The following is a 22,962-nucleotide window of genomic DNA, read 5'->3' on the forward strand; positions in this document are numbered from 1 at the left end:
TGTAAATAAATACTGGCACTTGAACATCGTATACTTTATGATAGTAAGGCGATAACGTAATATTTCCCATTAGTATTGTTAATATTGAATTTCTAAAACAATGTAATAATAAAAAAAATGCAAAAGGCATTGCAAAATGATGTAGCTAAATTTTAGAGTGGATGAACTCAAGATTAAAATAATAGAAATGCTACTCGAAAGAGAAAAAAAATGAAATTTTCCAGGCTTCAGATAATCGTGATGGTAATCTCACATCGCGCAATGAAAATCATCGGCCATCGAAGACATTTACAAACATCCAAACCCCGTCGAAATTTGAATCTGTAACAGGAAAACAGAGATGCTGTCTACTCCGATAACCAGCCTGCACTTGATTCTCCTTCCCTCTTCAACAGGTTAAAACTTTCCAAAGAGGAAGTAGCATTGCGCATGAGTGGAGCAAACTTCTTTGAAGGAGATATTTCAAAAATTTATCTGAAAGAAAAAAAAAAAAAAAGACTAGCATTCGTTTGTTTTATGGCCTCTTTCCCAGAGAAAAGTTACTTTCTGTAAGAAATTCAATATCTAAGTATTTTATTCTATATTTGTCTTGAAACTGTTACACTATTTAGTTTAAGCACAAAATAACATCACAAACCAGTTATTATGTCTGTGTAATATTTAATATATTAAAATAATACGTAACAATATGTACAGTTGTACGTAATAAATATACAAATGTATTTATCATTTTTTCGCCTTCTAATACACCAGTATTTATCACTGTAGCAGAATACTCTTTTAAAAATTAAGGTAATTTCCCATTTGCTTTATTTTTTTATTTTATTTAAAACTTTACTTTTGCGTTTATCGTTCTCTCCCATGGCAAATATGAAAGAGTTAGTGCAAACATAAAATTATATGAATTGAGATAATAAGAAACAAGTGAAATATTATTATTATTATTATTATTATTATTATTATTATTATTATTATTATTATTATTATACAAACACCTCCTGGAGTCAAAACTCATCGAGGCAGATATCTGCATACACGTGATTTAGATTTGGAACTTCTGAATTTGTATCTTTTGTGTATTTATTTATTTGCTAATAATTTAGTAGCAATGCTCCTGCAAATTTTTGTTACATTTATTCCTGTTGCTTTGCAGGGGGAAAAAATTGAAGAATGTTTAATATAAAACTTTTTCAAATTTGATGTTTAGATATATTTTTTATATTGAATTTTAGTAAAAAAAAAAAAAAGTTAATAGTTTTACAGCGAATGAAGATTCGTGTCTAGTAACTGTTGTATATTATTGTATATTGTGTCTGTTGACTGATAGCTCTCAGGAGACAAGTTTGTTAGCACGGAGGAAGCGTTGATTTGAATTAAGACCAAAACAACTTAGGCTGGTGTTATGTCTGTTAATATGTGTATTCTTTCTGGGTTTTTTTTTCGTAATAAAGGACTGTTTCTGGAATGGAAATCCCTATCAACTTCGTATAAGACTATCTAACTCACCTTCAGTTGAAAAGTCCTTAAAATAGTTCTTCGTATCCTAATTTTGATTTAACGATTTCAGACCGAAGGAGAAATTATTGCAACTTCCATTCTACAGACACGTGACATAGGTGAAACTGGTTTCAACGAGAAAAACAATCCATGCTACTTCTGTATAATACTGGATACCTTACCTTCAGATGAAAAGTCTATAATTTTTTCTTGCGACGATCCAGACGGGATTCGAAAATCGGGCCATTCTAGCCAAAAGACTGTTGTTTAATTTTGTCTACAGAGATTTTGTTTCTTTACTTAATCTTCGATCTGCTTGATGTAAGAATCTTTTATTCTTTAAAAGTTAAGCATGCTCGACCTAACAGATAGTGCTTTGAACCTGCGACAAAATACATGACCAATAAATAAGTACTGGACTCGAATCCCATTGCTGTCATGGATGTTTTGTGAATGTTTTTAACAGTGGCGGTTCGTGGCTTGAAATCGTGGGGGTGCTTCAACTTTCGAAATATACATACACACTGTAAGTACAGTGTATACGTGTTTGGATAAAATGTCAAAATTATGATAAAAATTTTAAAAAAAAATTAAACATGAAAAAATATTGTTTATTATACAGTTTGGGTATAATTCAAAATTATTTAAAAATAAAATCCATTCCTTTAATTGTAATTAAAGGAATGGATTTACAATTTTTGGACATTACAATTAAATCCTTTAATTGTAATGTCCAAATATTTAAAGAGACGGAGTAAACACGATAAGCACTATGAATACTCTACTACTGGCGCAAACTGCATATAAACAACAGTGGAACTGCGCGACGGACAGTGCCGCATTACGCTAATTGCTCGTATCTCACTATGACGTGCATATGCTGGCGAGCGCGCAGCAATATGACACTGTGGTAATCACAGTGCTGCTAGAAGATGGATTTTTATTATTTTTTATACAAAATAAGAGAATTGTATAGGATTGTTGATGATAAAATTAAATATTACAAGCAAATATAAATAAATGAATAAATATATTTATGTATCGAGAAAAATTGCAGTTACATAGTGCCTATGCACGAGCAGCCCATGATTTTTGAGTAGTTAACAGTTTCTTCTCCGGATGTGAGACTATCATTCTGCTTACCGAAGTTCTTAAGTGGCTTAATAAAATTCTGTGTTTAGTTTCTAGTGCAAGATTTTCTAAATGAATGAACCATTAAAAAACCTATTGGTCGAAATACGTACATAAAAATGGATATTCATATGTAAATTTCTACGTATGATCAATGTATGAATATAAATCGATATTCATGTAGACTTAGTAAGCGGATTCATAGATAAAAAAAAATATTTTTTGATTACCATAAAACCGCTCTGTAATTTTTATCCAACATTCGATGCGTTTAAAATATTCACTCCGATAAATATTCAGATTTCTCTGAATATTATCAAATCTTAACCTGATACAAACACATTACATCAATAACATCTTTAGAACCTAAAAAAAAAAAAAAAAGTTCTGTCCTTTTCCTTTCAAGGCACCACTTCTCACGTATTCAAACGCAATATAAATCACAGCTCCACCTCACCTTCCAATATTTTATTCATATTAGGCGGCAATGTATAGAAAACCTCCCTAAAATGATTAGCGATATCCGCTACAGAGGAATCCGGTTAATTAATTACCTCCCAGACTCAAACCAATTGCTTCCTCTGTTTTTAGCTTATATTTTCTATAGGTATTTTTAAAAGCGTCGCTCCGCCGAACCGATCACATCCTTCCCCCACTTTGAAACCTATAAAACCACAAGCAAAAGCAGAAGTTGTTCCACATCCGTTCGCTGTCTCCAATTTACGAAACCTAACTGTTCATCTCCTATTTCATTCATTTACTTCTCTTTACCGAAACATTTATTTATTTCACGAAGGTTAAAGACCAAGAAGGAATACGTACATATACATCGACTTGTCCTTTCTTTTTTCTTTAACCATTTTCTCACATACGGTGCTGGTGTCTTGTAGACTTATCGTAAATTGTACTCAATATTCAAGAACAGAATGAAAAATAATAATAAAATAATAATAATAAAAAATAAAATAAAAAAATTCCCGTACAAAAAATACTGAGAACAAAGTGAGCAAATACGCTAAAAGAATAAAATGAAGCAAAATTTAAAAAAAATAATACTTGTAACAATGTTACAAGTATTATTTTATCAATGTTACAAGTATTATTCAACTTGTAACAATGATAAAAACAATGATAACGTTCAGCTAGTTCTACTTGTATTCGAGTTGGTGAATCAGGTACTTGAAAATGTATTTGAAAGTAAAGGCCATCTCACAGTAGTACTCATTTATGTGCCAATTCTATTGCATGATCGAGTACGATCAGGGCTGGTCCGAAAGTATATGATGCCCCTAGGCAAAGAAAATTTAGGCGCCCTTATACATTGTCTCCCTCTCTATATTTTTATACATTAGGCGCCCCTAGGCGATTGCCTAGGTTCGCTTAATGATAAAACCGGCCCTGAGTACAATGGTGGATTTCTTACCGAACCAAGGCGAGCTAGCCATTTGATGGTTTTATAACAACTGCAGCCAGAAAAGTTTTAAAATCTATAGCACATTACTAGTACGGAAGGGTCAAGAGTTGAAGCGAAAATCGTATTCCATAAATGGTCTTTTTCTTACCACTTGAAGCCTCCCAGAAAGCATGGTAGTGGCGGTGTCACACCGGGCGATGAAAATCATCTACACCATTACGATAATAGGATTACTGTAATACTTTCCTGAGAGAAATGGACTGAATCAATAATGCAAAAGAAAGAAGAAGGCGATACGTTGATCATTCTAAAAAAGTTTAATCGTGATAATTATAAGCTCGGTAATAATAATTATTATTATAAGTAATATGTATGCTAATCATGAAAAACTCACTATACGGAAATCAAAATGATATAAAAGTACGACTTAACTATCACTTGAAGACTTATATTTTCAAAAATAAATAAAACAAGTGACTGTTCTAAGTTCAGTATAATAAAAAGAATAAATAATAAAATACAGCCAATTGTTCAATCACCATGACGCTACAGCAAAAAGTCGTTTGATAGGGTTTAGCAGCCGAAGTCTGCCAACAATAGAATTATTTTACCTTTTGTAAACTTACTCAAAGCAAGGAGAAAAAAATTCAATTATACGTGTATGGTATTCCAAGCAATCTGCATTTCCTAAGGATAGTTTCCGAAACGTCTACGCTTCTTAATATTTATCTTATACAAATGTAATATGGTGGATGAAGTTCTTCGTCTTTTGTAGTGCACAGAAATTGAAAAGTCTTTTTATAGGACTCTACGGAGTTGTGGAGGGAAAAGTGTAATGCAAAATTAGGGGCATGTGTGAAAGAGTTATTTAACTTGAAATACTTGTATAATACACGTTTAATATTATGAAAAATAAATGAAAATAAAATAAACGATGAGAAAAAACTGCTAACCGAAGAAATGATAATAGTATAGGAACCTTTTCGGTATTCTTTTATTAAGATATAATCCCAAACTGATAACAACTTGTAGTTCTGTATTTATAATTATTTATTATGGAACTGTTTCTATATTTATACGTCTGTAAAGATTTCTCGGATAAAAAAGGGATGGTTTCGATTCTAAATGCGAATCGAAAAGTAGAGATGTAGTTGACTGTCACCCTGTTACATCTGGTTTCGTTTTAATTTCCCTAAAAAAAAAAAAAAGTAGAAGAAAAAGAAAAATTAAGGAGAAAAAATAGACTATATCTCGCTAGGAAAAAAAATATTAACCAGCCTGAGACTGAATTACTTAACTTCGTCTAGAAAAAATAACCCACAAAAATTGCGTTCTCTAAAAATAAAAAAAAATTTTAAAAAATCAGTTCTTCCCCCCCCCCCCACACACACACAGAAAAAAAATCACAGATTTATGCGATCATCCATCGCTTTTTAACATTAGAATCTCCTAGAAGTTTTATTATTATTATTAATATCATTTATCATTGTTATGAGTCTCATACGAAATCGGGTTACTCCAATTAATTTCAATGTAAGGTAATCACACAAAATTCAGTTAACAATTCTAAGAAAATCCTGCTGTTTAGAAGTCTTAAGTCTTCAAGACTACTAGGGGATATCTTAGATGAATCCTGATCCTCTTAGTTTGCATAAATATTTTAATCTATCTCCCGTAACTGCTGTTTTTGTATTACATGTTGATTATCTCTTTTTTTTTTAAAGTCGGTCCGGCCTTAATTTTCCTTAGGTCACCGTGTTTTTCTAGCCAACCTATGGTTGCATTAGAGAGGATATCTTAGTGTTAAATATTCGGATAGAAATCCTTCAAGTGAATACATTCCCTCGTTATATTTCCTAATTTTCGTCTCAATCATTCATACAGAGGTAAGCTATACTATTAATGGTTAGTATTTTCCAGATTTCGTTATATACATACTAAGAGAACTGCTAGATCCATGTTAATAAATAGAAGTACAGTTGGGAAGCTCGTATAAACAGGGATAAGATCCTTTTCCGAATCACATTTCCTGTTTCGTTTAAATGAAATGCTTCAAATGAGGTGAGGTCTTTAGTAAAAGATTTCTAGGTTTTGTTTCCACACAAGTTGGCGAAGTTTTCTCCCCACTAGAAACTTTTTTTTTTTTAATCTAGCAAGCAAGGTACATTCAAGAGAAATATATGTTCGTCAATAACACGTTTTTTTTTTTTATTAGAATAAATGGAGATAAAAATGGTATTATTATAGTATTCCTTCAAAAGACATTATCGACCGTTTGACTTTCGACGATGCTCGCTTAGAAAGACCTATGTTTGAATTCTAGGACGTGAAGAACCTTTCTAAGAGCTTTTCAATCAAATGGTGAATTAGCCAGTCTCATGGGAACTCGGTTTTTTCATTCCTCAAAAAAAAAAAAAAAAAGGCAAACCGGCCCCTTGAACGCACGCATATCTATAGACACAGAATTCTATTGGAAAAAGGAAGACAAAGGGAAACTACCTTGTTCTGTAATTCCCCAGTAATGTAGCATTGCTACCCTACTAGCCAATGAGCTGTGGGACAACGCACACACACACACACACACACACACACAAACAGAAATTGATGATGGTTGGTGGCAGAGCATTGTTTCTATGGGCAACCAGAAATTTGTCGCTATCAACATAGTGATATTTCAACACTACACCTCTCTCGTATTATATACGTGTTGTCACTTGCCTGTTTCGGGGTGAAGACTTTGAGTTTCCGGAAGGGAAAACCTTAATGCCTTCGCATGAGACTGGCCCACTCCTCCTTTCACAGGATTCGAACCCAATCGAAAACCTCCGACTGAGCTACGGGGACTTTCCCGTCAGGAAAAATAAGGCTAAACTAAGCAAAATTAATTACGAATTTGAAATTCGTAACATTAGATAACAAATATATTTTGTACAAAACATTAATGCAATATCTTTAAAAAATATTTTCTGTCTAATTTTACTGCAAATAAGACGTGAAAAATACTAATCTCATTTGCACTCACAGTTTATTAAACAGTCTATTTTTTTTTTTGACGGTTTCATTTGCTCTTCGTTTGATGCTCATGTTTAGAAATTTCCATGTGAACCAAACTGCTTAAAATTTCATATTTTGGGGAATACAAACTCACATATTCATGCAAAACACACAAGGGCAACTACCATAAAAATGTCTACATATGTCCTACTTTATGTATGTTTAAATGAAAAGAGAATAAATATACATATTAGCATCGGGAATGTCAGAACCCAATGTATACTTACACACAAAACCAATATTTCTTGTTTAGTTTAATATCTCACTTGGATCCCCAAAAGAACAGAAAGAAAATGAACATCATTTATATAAGTAGAGAAGGGTAAACAAATGTTTAAACAGACAGCTAAGGAATTAAATTATTTGCACCCTCTTCCCACTCTGACTTTATCTTAGTCGGGAGCGAAATACGTGTAGAGCATACAAAAGAAAAGAAATCCACACACACACGCACACATGCCCACATACAGAAAAAAAAAAAAAAAAACAGAACTCTACTCTCCTTTTGTATGGTTTGAACGTGAATGTATTATCACGAGACCCCTCCTATTGTTGTTGGTAGCTTAATTGTCCATTATGTCACGCGCTCACCTGAAATGTTTATTTCAAATTACAAGAATGAAGCAAACCCGATTTCATTACGAACGCTTACAATTTATCTAGTGAAACAGACAATATCATTATTGACTCAAAAAAGACATGTACAACTTGGACTGTTTTTGAAAGTCACAGTTTTTGAATTGTTTGATTTTTATATTGAAGATTTTTCCGATTCTGTTTCCAGCTTCAACATTGCAGTTTGTTTCATTCTTTTATTTATTTATTTTTTCTAGCGCAAGGGATTGTACCTATAAAAGACTTCTTTAATATATTAAGGGATGCAGAACGTGTATATAAGGAAAACGATGTTTTTATTTCAAATACAAAAACTGCAAAGACTCTTCCCATACATACATAATAGCATTTATTACAATAACTATTCTAAAAACTTGTTCTAAAATTTCAGGTAAAAAAAAATAAAATACAGAATTATTTTATCGTTCCAGAAGCCACCTATCGGTATGCACTATTTTCAAATAGAGAAAACAAATGTTTAATAATAAGTTTAATTTTTTTTTGTAATAATAATAAATATTTTACGAACTAAATATAAAAAAGGCTTAGATTTTTTTAAAAATTTCTAATATAAGAATTATGTTAATTTAAATAACTATTGTAGCATCCTTTACACCCTGTGGGCGTACATGTTAGGAATTTGATGATGATGAAGATGAATTAAATGAAATCTTAATTTATTGTCACCATCATCATCATCATCATGCCGGTATCAAGTAGAGTCAACATGCTCTACTTGATTTCATCGCAAAGCAAATGGCATCTAGCATATCAAAAAGTCATTCTTCGTAAAGATAAAGCCATTATGAGAGACATGATACAGATGCTAACCAGGTGCGCGTGTAAGTTTGCGATTTAAGTTCTTTTAGATATATCAATATTAGATGAATATGATTTTCGATAACCATAAAGTCATAATCACACTCGGTAACAACATGATAAGCTTGGTACATTGACCAGTAATTGATTATTTCTTTTTTTATTAGATGCTTGCAATAGCAATATATCTAGTAGTCAATCGGCTACCTGAAATTGCTAAATGTGGTTTTTGTCCACCACTTTTTTTTAGTTTTGGCAATTGATGAACAGCCGAAGCTAGAGTTATATTCAAGCAAGTCGTAGCATTCAAATGTTGATGGGTTTTTTTTCAATTCGTCACTCCTACATATCAAAGCAAATCAAGTCTGTACCATACCTTGTCTGAATAGAAATATTCCATACAGTGTAACAGATATCGTTTCTTGACAAAGAAAAAAAAAAGAATAAAATAATTTACACACGGTTATCTTTTTAAAGCTTTTATTAGGGTACTCGTAGAAGTTTCTGGTACTAAGAGTACTCTTCAGTTTTGACTTGTGTCAGAGTACAAGCTTCGTGATCCCAGAGTGCTTCCGTTAGGTCCCTTAGCTATCAGGGCACCCCTTTTCCATCGCGTGAAGCTGAGGGATATGGTAATTACTCCGTCAGTCAGAGTTAGATGTGTCGGAATGCATTCTTTAGTGCAGTGCTTCTCAAATGGGAATTCGTCAGTTGTATCGGGGGGTGGGGAACCCTCGAATTAAGAAGATTCTATTCGGCGGAACATAAGTTATATTTTACCGCCTCTTAATTTTATCGTTAGCTAGAAAAATGTTTTTTTTCTCTGTAATACATTATAATTTCTGTATTTTTTTTTATATACTTCATGTTAAGTAACGTTGAAACACTTAAAATTGCGTTGTAATTTTGTCGATAGACAATACACACTTCCACATGCCAAGTATCTAGTCTTGATAAGCGCCAGTCCCTTACATATTTATTTTTCTTCTTTACGGAGTCTGTAAGCGGTCATTCCATCCGGGATCGATAGTTATAAAGTCCACATTCAATAAATCTCCTATAAACTACACAGCTAATCAAACAACACTCTCTCCCATTGTTCTTTTAGTACTGTTTATGGGGATTCTACACTTAAAACGATGACTTCAATTGACACTTGTACTATGTCCTCTACCTACCTTGGATCCTATTTCTTTGCACGACGGACTTCGTTATCCAAATCCTACTTCACTTGTTTCTTTCTTACCCTTAACACCAAAGTTAGAAGTAAAAAAAAAAAAAAAGGTACAATATAATGACAGTTTCATCCGTCATCATTCTCATTGCCACCTAATGTCCTTTGAAAGTTCCCACAAATTTAAATTTCCTTTTATTTCAACTATAACTCAATTCCCTTGAACTTTGCACCGCCGTAGGAGTCTGCAGTTTAGGAGGTATCAATGATACCCTCTGGTCGAAAAGACCTTTAAAAAAAAACGTTTTTCAAAGGCTTTTTCAAGTGAATATGAGTTAGGTAGTTCTCATGCGATGGTGCAAGGATTTTTTCCCTCCTGGAACTAGGATTTTTTATTCCATAAAACAGGCAAATTGGCCAGAAGAACGCACGCAGTTAACAGACATAGTGCACTGATTTTAAAAGCAAACTAATATAAAGCTTATGTTGCCAAGTTATGCGTATGAGTTTATCAAGATTTCAGTTAACAATCGACTGCTTACAGCGAACTCTATTAACTGTACTCGTAAACAGCACTCATTGTTGAACTTGTATTTTAGTGATTATCTCAATCCATCACTAGAACTGCAACGAAAACTACATTTAAATTTGAAAGACTAGTAATATATAACATAGCGAATTGTGTTACATTATTTTGATTGTTTCTATTGATGTCACACAGCGGATTTTGATAAAGAATTAGCGCGAGTATTTTGTAGCGATCATTTCAGAATAAATGGGAATGTCGAGTTTCTAATAAAATTTTTTTGCTTGTTTAATATTATCATTATAGCAGCAAGAAAACATCTCCGCCTCTTACGATTCGTAAATCGTATTTCAAGTCCTTTTCCGGTCATTTCTTCGGAGTTTTCCCCTTTGTGAAATTTGTGGCGTCTATAAAAGTACTGAGACACAAATTTAAGTTAATCTCGGAAAGTGTGACAGAAAGCCCTTTGGAGTTCTTTTCACGTATTTCGGCAATCGTTCATCCCTCTCGCTATTTGAGTACAGATATTGTTTCCAACAGCATCCCCCCCCTTCCCGAAAAACCAAGAGACGACACAGAGATCGCCGATAAAGCAAACTACCGCCGGTAGATGGCAGCACCTCATCCGCTATGGAAGGAGGAGACTCCCATGATGCTCTGGGACACCGCCTGTCTATCTTTCTGACGTCACAAGCCATACTCGCAGTTTACTGAATGGAAGGTCAGCAGCGGGAAGCGCTCTGTGATCTCCCCGCTTTTGGAGCGCTTTTTAGCGTAAAAGGCGACCGCCCCTGTCAGGAGTAGTACCGTACTACACTACAGCATGCCAAGACGCAAACAGGATCGGCCGAAGCGGATGAAATGTAAGTAATTTTCGATGTTTTAAACGTGTTTTAAGATCACAGTTTTCAGATAAAGTCTCAGACGTTGGTGTTAAAGGCGAGGCCTAGTACTTGCTTGTGTCGCTAGGATCTGGTGTCAAAATATGTCTCTACCTGACAGCTCGTGAGCGAGGCGTCAGATGCGACTCGTCTCTGGTACGTCTGCTTGTCAGTTTTCGCAGGGGCCTTAAAACAACTGTACAGAAGGAGAACCATCGCAGTAAAAGGGAAAAAAAAAAAATGGATTTTTCCAAAAGGGGGGTGTTTAAAAAAAAAAAAAAAGTCTTTCGTTCGCGCGCGCGCTTCTGAAAAACCTTCTAGGCTTACGCCATTTCTGGCTTAAAGCGTGTTGAAAATTGCAGTCTCGAAGGCCTGCGTCAGCCTGGTACCATCTGCTGTTTATTCATTTCTATCAATCAAGGCGCGCTAGCGTAGATGTCAGTCATGTGTCAGACTGCTTTTGTGCACCGCTCTGTAATCTATCCTGGTAACACCATCCATCAAGAACAGGCTATTATACAAATCGCACTGTATGCTGGCAGCCCAAATAACTCCCTCCTTTTAACCATAGGAATAGTCAGTAGCACGCGGCTTTTTTTTTTTTTTTTTTTTTCTGCAGATAGTCCCAGGAAATATTTTTGACTGTCTTTCAACCTTGGACCGCGCGTCTTTCAACTGGTCTCAATCCATCACTAGAACCGCAGAGTTTTCGGGGGGGGGCTGCCAAAGAGAGACAGAAAACGTTCGCGCGGGGCGGGTTTGGCGATACAAACTAGGCAAGAGGAGGAGGAGGAGATGAAGAAGAGAAGGAGTTGGGATGAGGGGGGAGAGAGAGAGAAAAGGTTTAAACTAGCAAACCGGGACATTCGACGGGGGATCGAGTGTCACTGGAAGTTCTCGCACATATCAAATATTCTTCGAATTCTATTTCAAATTTATGATTGCGCGAAAAAAACACCAGCCATAAAGGAGGCGTCTGGTTGTTGAACATGACAGCGCTTATCTGGCGCGAGACGATGATTTAGGGGCTTTGTTGAGCACATAATAGCCCCGCCGTGGAAGTTCGTCGGTGACGTGTTTTTCGTGTTCTTCCCATAAATTATCCCCAGAACAATGTCAAACGTGACCTGCTGGCAGACAACCCGCTTCCTTCAATCATTCGCGGTTGCGTAAACGTCCAAAGAAATGTGGCACTTGGCAACGACAAAGGATTGCTCCTCTCCCTGAGTAGGCAGTTCTGAATTCTTTTAGGCTGTCTTAAGGCACTGCTGTTATCTGGGTGGGAAAAGGAAAAGAGCTATTGTTTACTTTAATCGATAATGGACTTGCAGGAAATGAGAAGGAGGGGGGAGGGGGGGGTTATTGCTGGCAATACTTTACAAAAATAATGGCAGACTTTTCTTAAGGTTTTCCTCCCCCCCCTCCCTTTTTTCCCTTTTTTTTTTCTCTTTATGTCATGCATTTCTTTTACTGTTCACTTAGATGCTTTACCAACTATTGTTGATGGTAATAATGTTTGGTTGATGCATCTCTCGCTTATTTAGCTGTTTTCTAGGGCTTTGCCTTCGCTACGAGATCGGAACGGTACAAGTGGGTGATCACAATTGATGATTGCCATTTTTTTTTACGTTGTTTGCAAGTCTGTAGCTTTTTTGGAAGAGCCCAAAAGGAATCGACCAACTAGTAAACACAGATAATTGCTTCCATACGTCACTTAAAAAGCAACCGTATGTCTTTGAACTGGAAATCACATTTGCAAGGAATGCATTATATTTACTTAAAAACGAAGTTGGGCATCTGCTAAACCCGGAGATGCTTAGTGCCGAAAGAACCCCCCCACTTATTTATTTAAACGAAATTAATTTGGGTCATTTTGAAAATGTACATAGTTACGAAAAGATTGTCTTTTGATTTCTTGTTGAGGATCGTCTACAAAACGTTAAGACGAAGATCAAAGTATTTGAATTTTTAAACATAAATGGCTACTGTATATGAACCTTAGATTCTTGTTATCTAAGTGGATGAATAAAACTATTGTTAACTACGAAAATTAAGACTAAGGACCGTTTAGTTCAATAGGTATCCATTGATTGTGGATATCCTACTCTATCAACGTTATCCTAACAACCGTATGGTCCAAGTATAGAACTGAATATTTTTAAACATCTTCATCCATACTTTATCCTCAAAAATTATTTAAAACGCAATTCCCATATATTTTTCGATGCATTGCTTATGATTTTTCAAAGAATATTTGAATGACTGAGAACTCCATTGTTTGTTGACTACCGGGAGCTGTTCATTGGTATGCAGCAGAGTATCAACCCAGGCATACGAACGATCAAGCAACCTAATTCTCGTAGGCTAGGTCAGGAATGCTAAGGACGATATTTCTGACAGCCCCCCATGCTGGACTTGGTTGTAATCTCGAGCTATAATTCATTGGCATCTGTTCATCATCTTGTCTATGATGGTATTATGAATATACCTTTTGCCTTTGTTGCATCTTCCTAACTTCATTCGTCACTGACGGGGGGAGCTGGGGTGGGGGGGTGAAATGAAATATGTATGAAGACGTGGGAAGTATATATTTGAAAGGACACAAATATCACGTTCTTACGCTTTTATTAAACTTTTTTCCTTTAGAGTTTGTTTCTGAAAGAATGAGAAGTCGATTTAGTGATGTTTGCTTGCATTTTTATTGTGTTTACGTGTGGTTACCTTTAATTTATTATTTTTTTTTTTAAGATTAAAATTAAGGATATAATCTTTAAATCAGTTACAGACGTAAATAGTAGACCCTTTTTTTTTTAACCAATGTATTTTTTTTTTTTTCTCTCGTCAGTTTTTATTCGTTGTTTTCTATGGGCAATTACATATTTATTACAGGCAGAATCCCGGTACAAACAACTACAAATTGCGCTTGGTAATTGTAGGGAGAAACGCCAGACCACTATTGTAAAGGCAATTAGATATAGGTAAATTATATTCGGAGCTCGCTCGCCAAATAGCTCGATCATTAATGCAAACTGGTTTGGAAAGTCGAGATTGCAACGTTTGTATATTTGTGTATAATAATTCATACTTGTGGCTTTGGTAATAACGCCGAGAAATCACGGACACGGATTTAAGACAGCAATGATGGTCACGTGAGAAAACAGTGGTAATGGCCGACAGAACAAAACATAGATGAGAGAGTAATTATCTGATTGAACTTGTAGTAGTAACTTTCTAACTGATGAGCGTCGATCATTTTGAAACTGAAGTTTTCGGAATTGACTTTCTACGTTGTGGTTTTCCTTCCATTAAGAACAATATATATATATATATATATATATATAGATTATCTGTTAATCGTGCCTTTTTTTTTTTTTTTTACTTTTCCTCCTAAATGATAAAGTGTCATAATCAAAGCTAGTTAGGCTTTGTAGATCTCTTCGTTATGGTGGGGCGTAGCACAAAGTTTTCGAAAAGCAAAATAACTTGGAGGGAGGTCTTAGTACTTCTTATCTATTTTCAGATCGGTTTTTGAAAGAGAACGAACTCCTCTTCTCCTTTCTTTCTCTTTTAACGAGAGTTCATCAGCTCTTTTATGGAAACTCTTTTGTCCTTTGTTTTGCCTTAAGATGGGACAGGTAGTTTCTGGTTATCTTTGAATTGATGATTTGCCATCACCGACGTAAAAACGATAATAAAACCAATAATTCCTTTTTTCTTTTTTTCTTTTTTTTTCCAAGAGGTTTGATTTCATTTATCGTAAAATTTGATCGTAGCGAGATCTCTCTCATTCTGTCTATTTTTTCCCCCATAAGAAAATCCTACAAACATACTTGTGATTCGCGCATACTTTTCTTATGTAATCGCTGAAGACACACACACACACACACACACACACACACTTCTTAATGAATATAAGGTCGATTTAGAAACTTAATGCCTAAAAAAAGGGAAATTATCAAAAAAGGAAATACATCGCATAATCGTTCCCCTATTCAATTACTTAAATGTCTCAATCTTTGGTTAAAAATCCATGTGTAAACCCGCATTTTCTGATCAAAATTCCTTATCATTTAAGATCATCTGTGTTTTATTGAATTTGTTTGTTCGAAAAGTTGGATTCTTGTGACTGCTTAAGTGAGATTTAGTTGATGTTTTTATTGCTCACATATGTGACCAAGAGATCTGCGTATACTAATCCCTGGACTAATATTTCAAGCTTGGAATCAATCTAATTCATTGGACCATCATCTCACTCATATTGAAACTTGAAGCGGCTAGAAAAAGGCCGTGTTTAGCCTACAGGTTAAAGTTCCGAATTCTCAACGTCTTAGCCTAGCATAGAGTGCTACAGACTTCCAACATTTCGTAGGTGTGATTATCATTTAAAAAAAAAAAAATCTTATAACGAAGAGTTGCAACTGTTTACAATAGGGGATAGTGCGAGAATTATGTAATCATCTGGGATGACGTGGATACATTTTTCTTTTTCTGACGGAGTTTCAAAGGCCTGATTTATTTCAATATCCAAGCATCAAGGATAATCCCAAAGGTTTCCTAGAAGATACCCATTCCATCATGACTAAAGCAGCGATAAGGGAAGAGAGGAGGGTTGTTAGTGATGAACTTTTGCAACACCACCTTGTATGCAAATGTGTTTGGACTAAAAGGCTCTTTTTAAGACACACAAGACAAAATTTGCATAAAAGGTAGTATTGGAAAAGCTGTCTCAGTTGGTACTTCCGTTAGTTCATAGGTTTTCTTTCATATACATAGTGCAATAACTTTGATTATGATTAAATTATTTTAATCAGCTAATTAACTTTCATTTTTTATTGGTAGCCGTTAATTTAAATGTGCAGAAGTTCCAAGACATTTTTACAGTAGGTTTTAAAATTGTCCCCTAGTAAAACGAACGATTGGAGCTACCGATTTAATGCGAACTAACATTCGACTGAAAAAAAGGTGATTTCTCCTTAAAATATAGAACGTAGAAATACAATCCAATTAAACATTTGTTTTATAATTGCGTTCTCAATATATCCGATTCTAACGCAAGATGGCTGAAGTCATTTTGAATTTTACTTTTAGCGATTGTTTACATCTCATGATTGATGTAAGAACTTAATGAACAAAGTATCGGATACGCCTCACTTTTGAGTCTCCCAGCCTTGTTATTCATCGAATAGTCACATGGTTAATTCTAGCCAATCACAAGCTTTTTTTCTCTTAACCGTAACACTACTAATTGGCCATCTTTCCTGCATGGGTTCTGCTTTAGCCCTCATCTCTCTCTCTCCATCTGATGTTCGTTCCGATGATCACAACCAATCCAAGGGTCACTTTTTTTTCTCTCCCCCAGAAATTTCTTCCTTCAACAATGTTTTAGCACCTGACATTCCTTCACTTCGTCACCCCGAATACCCAACAGTGGAGACAGGTGGTCTATTCGACTTGACCTATTTTCTAGTATGCACTCACTCGCCTTTTCGGTTGCTCCCATTATCATTCTGGTTTACGAAATCGAAATATTTTGTCTCTCCCTTCTCCATCGCGCTTCCCGTGTATGAGAATGTGTTAATTTTTTTTTTTTTTTTTTTTTTTTTGAGGGTGTAACTTACGCTCCGTAATCTGACCTATAAAACTGTGGGAATGGTCAATGTGCCAAGTGGTGGTAAGGACTAGTTACTCTTTGTAACTTCGGACTATATGTTATGTGTGTGTTCTAGGGGCATGCGAAATGATCTTTTCACGTATTCTCCGATTATAGCCAATACTCGTTATGTAGTCCAATAGATTTCAGTTATACAAGTCAATAACATTTCCACTTTCCAACTAACTTGCTATGACATCGAATCCACTATGCTTTGAATGCGTGAATTAGCTAGTAGATAACTGTCCGGTTTCTGACCAATGCTCTGCTTATTAGTGATCTGAAATGATTTTTGAAAGAAAAAAATAAAACGTGTCATGGGACTGTACCCAAGGATCTGTTACATGCTTGGTATATCTACAGTATCAAATACGTTACGAGTTTATCGCGGATGAGATTTATCATAAAAAGCTGCCTTAATTGGAATCTCTACTCAACTCGTGAATATTCAGTTTCCTCAGTAACATCGGATGATTTTTTGGTTAAAAGACAACCACCAGACTCGTATATTTTAACTAATTCACACTTGTACCAAAGCAATTAACTTTCATTCATTGTTGCTACATCCAACTACATTGTTGCTACATACGTCATCTTAACAACAACAAAAAAAAAAAGGGTTGAGGTCTCTAAATATAGAAAAATCTTTTGAATGAGCTTATATAATGATAAGATGCTTACTCGATGACAGATCGGAATTCTATCGAACCTTTGGTTAAGTTTTAATCCCGCAACGACTGGATTCTCTTTGGCATCGATACTTGTTGCCAGTCTTAATGATATTCAGTTCTCTTTCTTTTGGCCTTTTGGTACTTTTTTTTTTTATTCTTCCCATTTGATGTTTTTCTCTCACACTTCCTTTGTCTTTAGTTCGGTTTTTTTTGCCCCTCAATCCCTCTATCTATCTGCATTTTTATGTTGAAACAGCAGTTTCTTAATAGACGTGTTACTTCATTTCAGATATAAGGCAACAATATCTCTATAACTCGCTATATATAGATAAATGACTAATTCTTTTTCACCACAGATATCCACATTCTATTCTTAAAAATCTGTTTTTCACTTCTTTCCATTAAAATCTTGGCACACTGCCTCTCATGTGAATTTTTATGCTGGTTTTTTACCCTTACACTTATTTACTGTTTTCTCTGTTGGATTAAGGAGACAAAAAAAAAAGCCTCAAAAGGAATGTGAATAGCTTTTTCCTGTTCGTCAACTATAATAATTTGTACATTTTGAAGACATGGCTAAGCTGTTACATAGCGTTTCCAACTGTTCCTCCCCCCCCCCAACACACACACACATACATTCATGAAGACGCACGTTTGAATTTATGCACTATCCAGCAGTTAAGATTCTCGTCGGTTATCTCTTGTTTTTCGGAATTCGCGAAATAGTTTTGTCATCCGTCTCCTGAGTACGGGTGTGCATTGCTAGAGATGCGGGGAGGGATGGGATTTCTTCATAACAGATTCAGTAATTCTTGATCTATAATTTAAGGGAGAGAGAGAGAAATAAAAATATTTCTTGGTCGTCCACCAAGCGACTTAAGGCCGTCTAGTACGAAAAAAAAACCACGCATTCTGTGAATTACCAGAATTCATATTTATACTCGGATGTATAGGTAGCATTACTACGAAATGCGTTCAAAGTCGGTTTTTTTGAAAAACCGGAGCTTCCGGAGGAAAGCCAATTCCTCTACGCCTCAGTCTGAGACCGATTCACTCAGTGCTTAGAAATATGAACAACAGTTTAACCGTATATTAACTAATCATGTGACTAAATACGCAAACCACAAAATTATGAATATAAGTGTGTGTGTGTGTGTGTGTGTGTTTTTTTATTTAATTTTTAACCATTACAAGTGCTGACACGAATTTAGTCAATAGTGGGATGTGATAATCTTAAAAGTATTAAAGAAATTAATTAATAATCCAATACGCCTCAAGTCTAGACGGGAGTTTATTATTCACCTCTTCTCTCTCTCTCTTCAACCCCGGCTTGTTTCGTCCCCCTCCCACTTTCGCTTCATACTTTTCTAGAGAACGAGTTTGCTTCTCAGGCTTCTGATTGCTAGACTTTGCGTGACATTGCGATGAATTTTCGTGCTAACAGCCTTTTGATGTCTACGAATTTTGCTAAATAGGTGTGTATGTGTAATGTACCATAGGGGAAACAGGATTGAGGACATGCATACGAGGGAGAGGTGTGTCACTAACTGCAGACAGGAAAAAAGTCATCTGTTAGAAGATGAAATCGATTGCTCTGTAGTTATCATAATGAGGAATGAAAATCTATGGGACTTTTGCTTTTGGAAATCAACATAGAGCGAGTGACGTAAACAATTAAATAGTGAAATATACATAGTGGCGTAACAATCTAAATGGGTTCGATTGTTTAAAGCATAATCGGAGTCTTTTAATCTTAACAATCAGTGTTTTGTTGTTGTTGTTATCAGTGACTTTCAAATTCAAGACTACGTTTTTCTTACAGTTTTTTCCCCCTTAATTTTTAATAACTTATCTCTTCCTCCTGCGGTATGACACCAAGTTACGCGATATCAATCCTTAAACTCTTGATCATTGCTTTGATGTCACTGATGCGCGCAGTGTTTAAGAATGAGATTACAATTCAAGAATTTCGCACCCGTTTTAAGGAAGTAAGTGAACAGCAGGTGGAAGTAGGCCATACCATTCTTGTGTTTAGTTTTTTTTTTTTATCACGATTATAAAATTAGAAGATATATCGTCAACGGATGATCTCTCATCCCTGTTTTAACAAAGTTCCACAAAAATATTCATGGGAGAGTCGTTACCTGGATAAACAAATACGAGGCAATCGTGGCCAATCCATTGGTTTAGAAACTAATCATCCAACGTCTTATTCGTTAATACTATCCAAGGATTATTCCAAAAACATTTAACTTAGGAAGATCAAAGCAAATCGAGGATTACGTCTAGTAAGTGCTACGTTCACTTTCTGACATTTCGCCCCACAGGAGGGAAATTTGAATATTTGGGAGGGGACAATTAGAAAATATACATTATTTATATTATACTCTTTCAGAATTTGGCTGACTATTATGCTAGGGGAGGCATCAAAATCTTTCAGACGTTGAGGTGGGTCATGATCCAAAAAAAGGTTGAGAAACAGTGCCTTATACAGACGAAAAATTGAAAATATTTATAAATCTTATAAGCTCAATCTTAAGATGAATTTTTCTAATTCGGTTAATATTCACTTTATAGCGAACTTTGCTGTCAGAAGTCTCTAATTTACATAATGCTATGTGTATGAGTTTCTACGTTGAACCGCTTCGTGCGCTATTTCATGTTGGGATATCATCTCTTTACGGCTTGACCTAAGTGTCATTATTGTGGTTATCAGGATGAAATAACTGTAATTTTCATTGTGGTATTTGCGGGGGGGGGGAGACTTCCATTACCTATTTTCGTTTCAGTATCAGTGGAAAGAGGAAAAATGACGCGCGCTCGTCCACACACACACACACACACACACACACACACACACACACACACACACACACACACACACACACACACAGCAATAGCATGAAATTATGATTTAATTTAAATGAGTTTCTCAACATTTGGACTTTTCAAATGAAGGTAGGAGGAGTAAGATTTTCATACCGAAAATTCAATTTTTTTTTTCATCCTGTAAACAGACAAATCAGCCTGAGAACACACCTAGTTTAAAAACATAATACAAAAGGCCCTGGGAGGAATACTTTGTCTGTAAATGAAGGGCAAGCTCCATCCAGTTGTCGGTTGGCTTTAGACTGGTTGAGGGTTTTCCTAATTAAGGCAATTTAATTCAATCGGCTTGTCATTCGTCTGCTCCGTCCTCTAAGGGTATTTTAGGTCTGTAGATGTCTATTCACGGCGCCAGTGTGCTTGTTTTGACAGATAATGAAATCAAACTTCCAGGAGAAAAAAAACCTACACCTCCGTATGAGACCGACTAACTCGCCTTTAATTGAAAAACCTTAATAAAAGTTTCTTGCATCATAGACGGGAGTCGAACCCAGGTCTTTCCACCCAAAAGACTTCATCGAAACCGACTTAGCTGCAGAGGCTCTGAAGGACAAGCTAGCTTCATGAAATTCCGTTAATCCAAAAATCTAGTGAATAAATAGTTTGTTTATATTCCTCCCCTCTGAAAACAGTAAATGCATCCACTATCCATCCCTCGAATAATTTGTATTCGATGAATTGATTGGGATTCATTAATGAACCCCAACCATTTATACGCTCCCCTTGACTCATTTCTCTGTTCATCACTGTTCAATGATTGAAACATACACAGGGTTTTTTCATCCCTAAAACAGACAAACCGTCCAGTAGAATACACACAGCTAGCAGACATAATTACACTGACCTCATAAACTTCTTACACATAAAAAAAAAAAATCAACAACCACCACCTTTCACAATAGCTGCGTATAGAATACAAGCAGCCAGACAAGCTACACAATTTCTTGTACTTGTCTTTTTTTTTTAAACGTAGGAGACACAGTTTACAAAAGACAACTGATAGCAAAAGTGATGAATCGATGGAGGGTAATTTTGATGGGACATAATGTTCAGTTTGTATATTAGAATGGCAAATCCGGGAACTACAAATGTAATGTTCGCTGACAAACACTGTTTTAAATCAATAGTGTCCACGAATCCTAATTTATAAACATCAACATTTAAGCGCAAAACAAACGCAAAACAAGACTAGCAAAATTAATCAATTAGGTATAAGTGGGTTCTTCGTGAAGGGAGGGGGGGAGAACTGCCACTTTTATGTAACCCCCCCCCCTTCAACCCAACCCTCCTCCGGTTCCTTCCTATTCGTAAGAACGTAATGTTCATGTTTATGGCTGATGTAAAATCAATGATAATGGAAGTCTTGAAGAATGTACTGTAAGTTCGGTGGCTCTGAGGAAGTTAAAATTGGAGATAACAAGGAATACTTTCTGACACTCGGCTTGTTGTAAGAGATGTGCCGATTTTGGTCGAAGAATTCGACGAGAGTTTCTCTTCATTGTACGAGAATGATAGGTTAATCATGATGAAAAGAAGAGATAGTAACGTCTCCAATGAAAATACATCCGATCGTACAAATTATAAACAAATACGAGATGGTTTTAAATGCAAAAATTACCTGATTTAGTTTTCATCAAAAATTCTCTTCAATTACAATCCTTAGTATTATGGATTCCCTTACGGTAATAATGAAATCCCCTCCAGATTCCAATTTATTATTTTATTCCACATACTGTTTTAGTAATTGATCACAGTCACTTGTTTCTGTCCTGCTAATTAGCATAATTTATTCTGAGTGCGTGCTAGAATGCGCTCATTGTTACAATAGCGATATCCACATATCGCATGCTAAAACGTATTAGATTACGTCACAATGAGTGTTGATTGACCATTTTTGTATTAAATTTCAATCTCTACCATTAGGATTAACTGAACGATAAGTTTAATATTAATGATAGTTACAATCTATTAAGGTAACGTAAGCTTTTCTCCCATGAGAATCAAAGACGTAATAATAGGTATCCGTGACAATAGTTAAAGACTTATTCTTTTCCTAAACTACTTCGAGCAGTCAATTAAGATTAACTTTCGTTTGAATTATACCCACCCATTAAGTTAAGGTATCTTGTGTATATGATCATTAAGCAAGTTTGCCCATTAAAAGCCTAGGGTGCCAATAATATATTTTTGAATATCTTCGGGCATGATGAGGAAAAAGAGATCGGGGGAAAGAGTACAGTGGAAGGGGGTGGGGGAGTGGCGACAGCAAGTTTATCCCCACACAGTTTAATTTCCAAGATTACCACTTCAAGAGATAACACTCTCATATCAGTTTTCTACGAAAGTTCCCGAGGATTCAAAGCCATTTTTTACCTTAAGGTTACTAAGTGCTCATGTAAATTGGCTCTCCGGGGATTAATGCAAATAAAATAATAGTAACTATCTTATTTGCCCACATCTTTCCCACGAGAAATCTTTAATGACTTTTAGATGAGCCTCACTGTATAATGTAGGGACCCGTTTTTCATTCGGTTTTTGTTTCCCCCCCCTCCTCTTTTCTCCCCCTATTCCATCGTGTGATAACGAAACAGTATGTACGTAATAAACACCTCCCTGCACTCCTTAATAGATGGCAAAAGTGCAC

The 22,962-nt window shown here is 35.4% G+C and overlaps 1 protein-coding gene across 1 annotated transcript in view; it reads left to right on the forward strand.

The window, feature by feature from the left end:
• The first annotated feature begins 10,962 nt into the window (after positions 1-10,962).
• The window catches only part of LOC150103272 (protein tiptop-like), a 216,272-nt gene continuing 204,272 nt past the window's right edge, over positions 10,963-22,962 (forward strand). Inside the window, exon 1 of the mRNA XM_090397630.1 lies at positions 10,963-11,093. Within this exon, the coding sequence (XP_090253756.1) occupies positions 11,054-11,093 (40 nt within the window). The 5' untranslated portion in view covers positions 10,963-11,053. The remainder of the gene's footprint in view (positions 11,094-22,962) is intronic.

The sequence above is a fragment of the Typopeltis vanoorti genome, chromosome 9, assembly GCF_054136105.1.
Source record: "Typopeltis vanoorti isolate ZY-2024b chromosome 9, IOZ_Tvanoo_1.0, whole genome shotgun sequence".
Classification (NCBI taxonomy): Eukaryota; Metazoa; Arthropoda; class Arachnida; order Uropygi; family Thelyphonidae; genus Typopeltis; species Typopeltis vanoorti.